Source organism: Triticum urartu, chromosome 2 (genome assembly GCF_003073215.2).
Source record: "Triticum urartu cultivar G1812 chromosome 2, Tu2.1, whole genome shotgun sequence".
NCBI classification, from domain to species: Eukaryota; Viridiplantae; Streptophyta; class Magnoliopsida; order Poales; family Poaceae; genus Triticum; species Triticum urartu.
Window position 1 is genome coordinate 204,774,861 of NC_053023.1, and position 9,482 is coordinate 204,784,342.

General features: G+C 44.8%; 1 protein-coding gene across 2 annotated transcripts; it reads right to left on the reverse strand.

The window, feature by feature from the left end:
• Nucleotides 1-450: 450 nt before the first annotated feature.
• LOC125536790 (receptor-like serine/threonine-protein kinase SD1-6) lies at nucleotides 451-5,877 on the reverse strand. Of its 2 annotated transcripts, none has more exons than XM_048700057.1 (7): nucleotides 4,999-5,877; nucleotides 2,475-2,585; nucleotides 2,198-2,388; nucleotides 1,868-2,078; nucleotides 1,536-1,773; nucleotides 1,250-1,400; nucleotides 451-1,052 (listed from the first exon to the last, which is right to left on the reverse strand). In XM_048700057.1, the coding sequence occupies exons 1-7, from the start codon at nucleotides 5,798-5,800 to the stop codon at nucleotides 744-746; spliced, it is 2,013 nt and encodes a 670-aa protein (XP_048556014.1). In that variant the 5' UTR covers nucleotides 5,801-5,877; the 3' UTR covers nucleotides 451-743. The 2 variants fall into 2 exon arrangements, with proteins under 2 accessions (XP_048556014.1, XP_048556015.1); XM_048700058.1 differs by lacking the exon at nucleotides 4,999-5,877 and adding an exon at nucleotides 4,439-4,526.
• Between the last annotated feature and the right edge of the window lie 3,605 nt (nucleotides 5,878-9,482).

A 9,482-nucleotide genomic window follows, 5' to 3' on the forward strand; every position in this document is an offset into this window, starting at 1 on the left:
GCGTGAGCGTAGAATTTTTTTTGAATTGCACGCTACGTTTCCCAAACATTGTTGGCCCATGCGACTGGAGTTTTTTTTTTTTGAGGAAACCATGTGTCCGGAGTTTTTCATTGTTGCACATTTGAGTCAGCGCAAACAAAAAACTTCCACTAGTGGTGCAATGGTGCAGTCATTTCCACAGGCTTGTATGGTTCCAAAAAAAATTTGTTTCAAAAATTTCCTGGATCTTGTCCGCAACACGATGCCTCCATTGTACATGGAAAAGAGCCAGACAAATGAATTGGTACGAGAAGAGTTTGGATTTTTAGAGCAGTTCCCCTTTTTACCCTTTTCAGTTTGTTTCACTTTGACGAGTAAATGCAAATGTATGGATGTGAATTGTCCTTTTTTTTTGCAAATGAATTCCGAATTAATGTTGCATTTCGAAATAATGACTTCAAAACGAATCAATGGTAAAAAAAAACCTATAGATAACACAAACATTGTGTGCAGTCCTAATACATATATTACAACATAGCAAAAAACCACCTGAGGCTACACAGAAGAAATAAAAATAAATTTAGGAGAGAATCCCAAAAAAAGAGTAACTTTCAACATGTTGATGGGCATGGAGTTTATGTGCATCAACTACGTTAGTCTACTATATATGGTCCTTCCTGTTGGTAAATATGATGAGAATAGTAGCCATGTATAGTTAATTACTTCGCTAGTACAAATTGATTGGCCGCCTATACTTGGTCCTGTTATCTGCCGTCTTCATCAGTCAAGGCGACGTTGCTGATGTACGACGATTCACCAAAGGAACTATTTGACTCTGGTAAGCTTGATAACCTAACGTTGAAGTAGGCCGGCTGTCGGGGCTCCGGCAGCGTGAGCCCCTCGCCGCTGAGCATGGCGACGACATCGGACATGCTGGGTCGATCGTCGGCGCTGTCCTGGACGCACAACAACGCCACCTGGACGCACTTCATCACCTCCGTCACCGGGTAGTCGACCCCGAGTACCTGATCGACCATCTCGTGCCATTTCGCCTCTTGCCACAACTGATAAGCCTGATAGAATTAACACAAGGTTTGCAGTGAGCAGGCGACTCTTTCAGGTTATCAGCAAAAATCAAAATTATGGTTTTCCTGTTTGCAGATAAGCGGATTTCGAGGACCATTTCTTTAGCCGAAACCGTAGAACAATTATTCTACATCTACGGTAATTTTTTTTCTGAGGACCAATTAACGCCATATTATGTACTTACGTATCCTGTGAGATTGAAGAATTTTCCGTACTGGTAGAAGCCTGCAGTCCTCTTCCCACTTATGATCTCCAAGAGCAAGACCCCAAAGCTGAAAACGTCGGATTTGGTGGAGAAGAGACCCTCTGAAGCATACTCTGGAGCGATGTAACCGCTGGTAAGATATACAAAAAAAAGTGAAGTTCAGTCTTAAGATCACCAACAAAGAGTACATTTCTATTCATCTTTGATTTTTGTTGGTGAGGTAGCTATGTGTCGTGAAATTTAATCAGGAGTGTATATAACTTACTGCGTGCCGACGACCCTGGTCGTGTTGGCCTCCGTCACATTGGAGCAGAATATCCTCGCCAAACCGAAGTCCGAGATCTTGGGGTTCATGTCGCGATCCAAGAGGATGTTGCTCGCTTTTAGATCCCTGTGTATAACTCGCAAGCGGGAATGCTTGTGCATGTAAAGAAGCCCCTGCGCGATCCCATCGATTATTCGGAAGCGCCGCTCCCAGTTCAGTATCGCCCCTTTCGCACTATCTGTACAGAAAAAATGGCAACGAGACGGGTAAGCGAATAAGATATGGCAGAAGGAGATGCATGCATGTGAGGCTCTCTCTTGTTGTGCGTGTACCGAAGATGAAGCAATCCAAGCTTTTGTTGTGCATGTACTCGTATATGAGCATCTTCTCCTCGGCCTGGAGGCAGCAGCCCAGGAGCCTGACAAGGTTGGTGTGCTGAAGCTTGGCGATCAGCTGGATCTCGGTCTTGAATTCCATCAACCCCTGCACGGAGCACGTAGAGAGCCTCTTGATTGCGACCTCAAGCCCGCCAGGCAGTTCACCCTGAAATACACATCACTTACATTTTATTACAAATGCATTGCACCGAATGATCCATTTGTGTGTAACTATCAGAAATTCAGTATTGTGTGTGCATGCGTTACTGCGTGTAAGAGTTGTACCATGTAAACAGCGCCAAAGCCACCCTGACCGAGCTTGTAGTCGTTGGAGAAGTTTCTGGTGGCGTCTGCGATCTGGTCGAAATCGTAGAGCGAGAACTCGGAGTCGCTCTCTTCGATTTTCCATAGCTTGAGCACCTGCTCCATCTCCATGGACATGGTTGGTATGTTCACCCTCCCTGAGAGATTGGTCACTGATCAATTGTACACTCGTCAGATCGAGATCGAGGCAGAATTGCAGGGCAACCATTTGTGAGAAGAACATGGTGTAGTTAGCTACCTCTTCTTCTTCGCCTTCTCATCCACATGAAACATGCCAAGAAGCCGCAGAGGAGCACGGTTACGGGGACTGCTATCGCCACGATCCAAAGCGTGTGCGTGTTGCTGCTCCCTGCACAGACCGAATTGAACGATGTCCCAAGTTGGATGAGAACGGTGTACCATAAAATGCTAGTAGAAACTTTTGAAAGTGTATTTTTTAACAACATTCGTTTGCTAGAATTACAACAGTTTGACTGTTCGATGTAACCTCAATTTTTTTAGTCTCTGGCGACTGCACATTGGTGGGCGCTGCACGAGAAATTCGCATACAGAGAACGAAACCAACGAATTTATTTAGTGGGGCCACGAGTTAGTGACTATACAGAGGCAAAACATCAAGGTCAAGGATGCTGATTGGACCTTCCGTGCGGGTGGGCCGTGGGGGTACGTTCAACGACGACCCAAGCGGAGTCCAACACCGGGGTCCCGCCCCGCCGGTGGAAGCTATCACATTTCAGCGTGGGGTCGACATGATGTGAACGTCCCCGGAGGCAAAGCAAAGCAGGACAAGCAAGGCCAGCATTTTTTTGTAGATAACGTTGATCGGACGTAGCTACTGCTTGCGCATAAACAAAGGCTCAATTTGTCGCGTACATACGTGCATGACATGCATGCACATATGCCATCCGGATTCTGTATGCACTAGCTAAGCTACTAGGCATGTGATGTGAGTGAGTGCGCGAGTCTGATCTGGTACGTAGAACAAAGGTTGGCCGGTGGCCATGGCAGCGGAAATCATCAACAAAGAATAAGGATGAAATAGGTTAAATTGAATCTATCGACGCAACTAATAATCATCGAAGGATCTCGTGGCTCACGTGGATCGGCCTATGGGTGTCGCTCGATCAACGGTAAAAAGCCGCGGGGTTGTGTGGAAAGAATAAATCAAATCTGACCACAGAACCCAGATCTAACTGTCGGCCACGCCAGGGTTAACAAGGAGATCTACGACTAGCAAAATCAGGGTGACAATTGCCAGCTACACGTACGAACCACGAGTAATATCTGTAATTGTTTATAAACTGTCTTTGCCGCTGACTCTCTGTACAGAACGTACACGCAAGCTGATATATTTGCGGTAAGAAAAGTCATACTGTTCACGCCAAAAAATGAGCCATACCGCAGTACCATTTTTCCCGCAAAAAAATCATAAGTGGCCTACCAACTTGCCAAGTGATTGGATCGGGTATCTTGTCAAGAGAAAAAAGGTGACTTGGATTGAGGAAATATCTACGTCGATACCATCATCGGCTGGAAATCTTTTACAACTTCTGGATCTCACGTAAGAAGGCAAGACTTCAACAGCTCCCGTCGTAAACTAGTTCATGAATGAACATATATAATACTCTCGGATCCCTACGCATGGCGCACAAAACAATTCTCCGTCCCTATAGGCTGATGTGCACGGCCGGCATAATCTTCTAGGGACGTCAAAAGTCCTACTTGAAGGCAAGCTAGGAAATTCCCTACTGCCATACTTGTGTTAGATCTTGAAAATATGAAACATTTAATTTGACTGCACATTAGTGATTTTCAGAGGGAATTTCTCTATGGTCCTTTTATCGTAGGCAAACGTATTTTCTTATTGCATTGATGAACAAAAACAATTTATCATCAAGATTATATGTTCTTTTTTTTAGGGTATCATGATCACATGTTCATGTGTCATGATTGCTAGAGTTAATCTTACTGTACCCTCCAAAAAAAGTTAATCTTACTGTTATAATATCGTTCAGAGAAAGTAATGCACTGAACGAATCTAGTAATTTATTAATTTTCATCAATGCGATAAAAACCCTATATTCATTATTCAATGGTGGAGCTTGACTGGCATAACAGGGGGGCAATAGGCAAACTATGAATATTTGGAGGGGCTAAACGTAAATATGATGCATTTCTTCCTCAGGTAGTAATTCTACTCACCCTTTATTAAGAAGACAATAGTAAGTCCAGCGAATTCAATACTCAATGAGGCAATGTTTTCTTGTCTTCTCGAATGACATAGTAGGAACGATTCTGCCTACAAAATCTCCAAATATATGCAAATCAGAAGTGCATATATACACTCATATAACAGAAACTGCATACCCACCACCGGAAGTCTAAACGTCGATCATTTTCATTCTCATCAGATCATTTTCATCCATGAACTGAAAGGATATGCAAACGCACGGCTAAGTACTCCACTAGTACGAAGGAGGTCACTCCGCGGAACCAAATTAAGCAACGACAAGCTTCTGCCACAGTTTGTAAACGGAGCAAAACTATTTACCAACTTAGGACACTAACTAATGCAATGCACGCCATTCCAGATGACTTAAAATGGAGAAATTGCTACTGACCGGATTAAAAGAAGTGAGAGTGATTTTACAAATGTAAGAAGCTACTTCCTCCCTTTCAAAGTAAGTGTCGTGAAGAACTAAAACTACGATACTTATTTTGAAATGGATGGAGTACATCAAGATAACAAGATTTGGATTTACCTTTGGACGGATCCAGCAGGGGCGTGAGCGTCACCATGTCGCCGGTGGTCGTGAAGAAGATATCCTTCTCGTACCTGACGGCGCAGCGCACCCCAAGAATCCTCCCCCCCCCCCCCCCCCCCAAGAACTTGGGCATCTGTTTGATGATGGCGGCGAGGCAGGCCTGGCACTGAGCCGTCGTGAGGTCCGGCGTGCACTGTGCCAGGCCGTACACGTTGATCTTGTCCGGCGGGAAGCCGGCCTGGCCCGTGGCGTACCTGCCGCTCACGTTGCTGGCCCTGTCCGCCACCGCGTTGGCCAGCCTCGTGACCAGGCCGTCGAACGCGGCGACGTTCCCTCTGGAGACGTTGTTCATGTTCGACGCCACGCTCTCGGGCGAGTTCACGGCGCCGGCGAGGAAGTCCTGGTCGTAGAACCGGATATGGCACTGGTCGTGATAGATGGTGACGTCCTTGCTGCGGCCGCAGAGGTTCACCGCGTCCTTGAACGCCCTGGAGAGGCACGCGCCGCAGTCGTCGCCGGTGTAGTCCCAGCGGCAGAGCGCCAAGCCGTACGCGGTGTCCGGCGCCCGGCCGAACGCGCCAGCGGAGAAGCCGGAGGCCGATGCGTTCTTCGGGAGCACCGCGGACATGCTGGCGAGGTTGGCCGCGAAGGTGCTGTTGGGCTGGTAGAGTCCATCGGCATCGCTCGTGGGGCTGCAGAAGTGGGAGAAAGCGTTGATCACCGGCACGGCTCCTTCATCGCCGGACGCCGGCGCTGGCAACGAGCTGGCGGAAACGAGGAGGAGCAGGAGGGCAAGCATGGTAGGTGCCAACTTGCTAATGGTATTGTGTAGAGGCCAAGTGTGGCAGAAAAGCTAAGCTGCTCATTGGCGTTGCTCCGTACTTATCTAGTTGTGTTAATAGGCATCAACCCTCGTGAGAATTTTTTATCTTAATAGTACTTTAGTGGATGTACAGAAGTAAAAATATAGTACTCCGGGCTCGGGTTTAGGTGAACTAAAGCTAATGGCTGGTTGCATTAGCGATGATAGCGAGGGTATGCTGGTTTTTACTCGAAGGTTGACTTTGAGTACAGGCTGCCATCGGTGTGGACATTGGATGGTGAAAATGAATAACGAAATTGCGTGCGTAACTCTTTGGACTCTACCCAGCGGCAGATGGTGTCGTTTCCGAGTTGTTTACAAGGACGGGGCGAAGATGGACTATCTGAATGAGAAGTCTGACGTGCCACTGCCGGCATTCATATATGTCAAATTCGAACTTTCAAATTCATACAAATTCATGTATGTCCATCATACACGTCAATGGTGCAGTAAATAACAAATGTTTGTACTAGCAAAAATGCATAGTTCTTACATAAATTTTATTTTAAGTGCACAACTCAAACATTAGCTCTTTGGTTTCATTGTAGGTCCACATATGCTCCACAAGATTATTGGTAGCTGCGTGTGCACCTGATGATCTTGAAGATTCTGATGCATCTGCAAAAATTTCGTAACCTGATTTGTATCTTGATCTTTTAGGATTTAAACTTGTTCTCCATGGTTCGGACAACACCATCAACCTCATTCTCGACAATCATATTATGCAAAATAACACAACATGTCATGAGCTGCCATAATTTTTTTTGATTCCCACAGCATTGCAGCTCCACAAACAGTTCCCCAACGAGGTTGAAGCACATCGAATGGCCTCTCCACATTCTTTCTAGTTGTTTCTTGCATTGTTGCAAAGTGGCTTTGTTTGTTGCCATTTGGTTTGCATATGGTCTTCACAACACCCCCCCCCCCCTGCGTGAGGATAGATGTCATTGGCAAGATAGTAACCCATGTTGTAGTCACGACCGCTAACACTGTAGTTACATGACGGTGATTTCCCATTACAAAGCCTCCTGAACATCGGAGAGTGTTGAAGCACATTGATGTCACTGTAACAACCCAACATTCCAGAGAAAGCATGCCAAATCCATAAGTCATGTGATGCCACTGCTTCTAGTACGATGGTGGTCTGTTTGGTGTGATCTTGATACATTCCCCGCAAACTTTTGGGCTAGTTCTTCCATTACCAACTATTGCAATCAATTGATTTGAGCATTTCTGAAAACCCTCTAGCCTCTCCAATAGTCAACAACTTTTCTGTGTTCTGCACATTTGGTTCTCTCAGATACTCTGCTCCAAACACCTCCACCACTGCGCGGGAAAACTTCACAGTAGTATTCGGGCATGTGCTCTCCCTCATCCTGACCATCTCACCAATGGCAGTACCAAGTGCAAGCATCACAGCCGTGCATTTCTTCTTAGCATAGAAAGATAGTTGGCCGCAACAATCCCTTGTGAGATTGAAGTACTCATCATGTGCCTCCACTTCCTCCATAATGCGCAACAACAATGGTTTTCACATGCGGTGACGAAACCATGGATCATCAGGGAAAGTTAGGTTTGGAGCAAAGTAGTTCTTCTGCAGTAGCCGTGCTCCGGAGACTCCATCCCGATTGATCATTATTCCCCCTTTGATTGAGCCCTTGAAGTTGAAAATATGCTCCACCTGGCGGTCCACTTCCTCTTGCATGCTCATGTTCATTTCTTCGTTTGAATCCAACGAAACAAAAAAAACTCATCTTGAATCATTTGATCAAGCTTCGTCGGTCCATACTCCTTGTCCGACGAAACATCGTAATTCATCGTTTTCCCTAAAAAAAATCACAAAAGACCGGGTCGGACAATGTGTCGAACACATAGAGCGCAAGGGGTAGCCCAAAAGTTGCCAGATGTACTGCGGCGGCGTCCGGGCCGGCGACAACATCCCCGGGAATGAGGACAAGAGAGAGGAGTGTTTTGCTCATGGTGGCGGTAGAGAGGCTCGGAATAGCCGCAGAGCGCACGCGGCGGCGGAGCTGCGGACGGGCGTCACAGAGGAGAAAAAGAGAGGAGAGAGAGCAAATGGATCCGGTAAGTCGAGGGGGTGAATTTGACGCAATTTGTGATGGGTTAGGGCTGTCGGGTCCAACGTGATGGACGCACCCGGGCGCTCTATATCCGCCTAGATTTGAGCTGGATATGAGGCATACCGGTCAGGCCGGGCGTTTGAGGCGCCTGCCTGTGTCGCTTTTTAATGACTGGTCACTGACCGGACCGTACACCCGAGTGTTTGAAACGGATTTGGGACGTCCGGCTGTAGCTTACGAGATTTGGTCCAGTCTTTGGATTCAGATAGAGTGGAGCGTCAAATAATATTGAGGCACACAAAATTCAGGGGATACATCCCATAATTCGTAAAATATTTGTGTAGGCGTCTCTCAAAAAAGAAAAAATGTGGTTCATAGACAAAAACCTGTAGATCCAGCTCCACGAACAGGGCAAAAACCCACCCCGTTTGTATAAAAAAAGGATAAAAAGAAGACTTGTAGTGCATACCTAGTTTATGAAAAATGCTTCCAGAATATAAACGTCGTGAACGGTGGGAGGTCAAAGAAAAATAATTGACCTCCAAATAAAAGTGATAAACCAGTCTCTAACTTGCATTTTCCCTACTCTTTTGGTAACCGTACGTGCCGGCCGGTTCTAGTCTTTATTCCAGATATTAATCGCACGGTTATACTCCATCTGTTTACAAATATAAGATGTTCAATTTTTTTTCTAAATTAGATGTATATAGAATTATAGATACATTTTAATATGTTTGTTAATTTATTTCAATCCAAATGTAATTTATATTAAAATATCCAAAACATCTTATATTTGTGAGCGGAGGGAGTATTTCATAAGTACTACATTTGTTTCTAAATAGCTAATATTATCAAAAAAGATCTTATATTTTGATACTGAGAAAGTATTTAAGAATAAAGGGTGTACTTGCACTCTTCATGACTTACCTCGGATCTGAAATCTAGAGGTTTCCTCTCCAAGGAATGGAAACAGCCAATTTAGCATTAGCGCAGTTTAAAGCCACTTGTTGCTGTCTACAGATAATCACCAATAAATAAATAGGTCTATGAGACTAGTTATAATGAAGAGTAACATACATTAGTAACATATACAAACGGACGAGGATTTAGAGCATTCGGGTGCTCCGCACCCCTATATATATATAATATCAGAAAAAAATACCAAGAAATTTGAAAAAAAATCTGGGATTTGGGGATATTAAACGTGGGTTCCCGATCTACTCCCGTCTGAAATTTGGTGAAAAAATACCAGAAAACGTATTCACGGCAAAAAAAACAAAAATTTCATATATATATATATATATATATATATATATAGCAAAACACTGTTTGGGTACATTTTTTTCCGGGCAGTAATTCCTTCGCCACGGATACATTTTTTGATATTTTTTCACGAAATTTCACACGGAAGTAGATTGGGAAACCAGGTTTGACATCCCGAAATTTTGGATTTTTTTGATTTTTTGGGAATTTTTTACGAATATTTTTCGTATAGGGGTGCGGAGCACCCAAGAGCTCCTGTGTATTTTCCCATAGAC

Excerpts from the sequence above, each read along its gene's own strand:
- LOC125536790 (XM_048700057.1), bottom strand. The coding sequence starts at position 5,800 with ATGCTTGCCCTCCTGCTCCTCCTCGTTTCCGCCAGCTCGTTGCCAGCG. Across the intron at positions 2,586-4,998 it reads CCTGCTGGATCCGTCCAAAG|GGAGCAGCAACACGCACACG; the intron begins GTAAATCCAAAT and ends CGGTCTGTGCAG. Across the intron at positions 1,401-1,535 it reads ACCAGGGTCGTCGGCACGCA|CGGTTACATCGCTCCAGAGT; the intron begins GTAAGTTATATA and ends ATATCTTACCAG.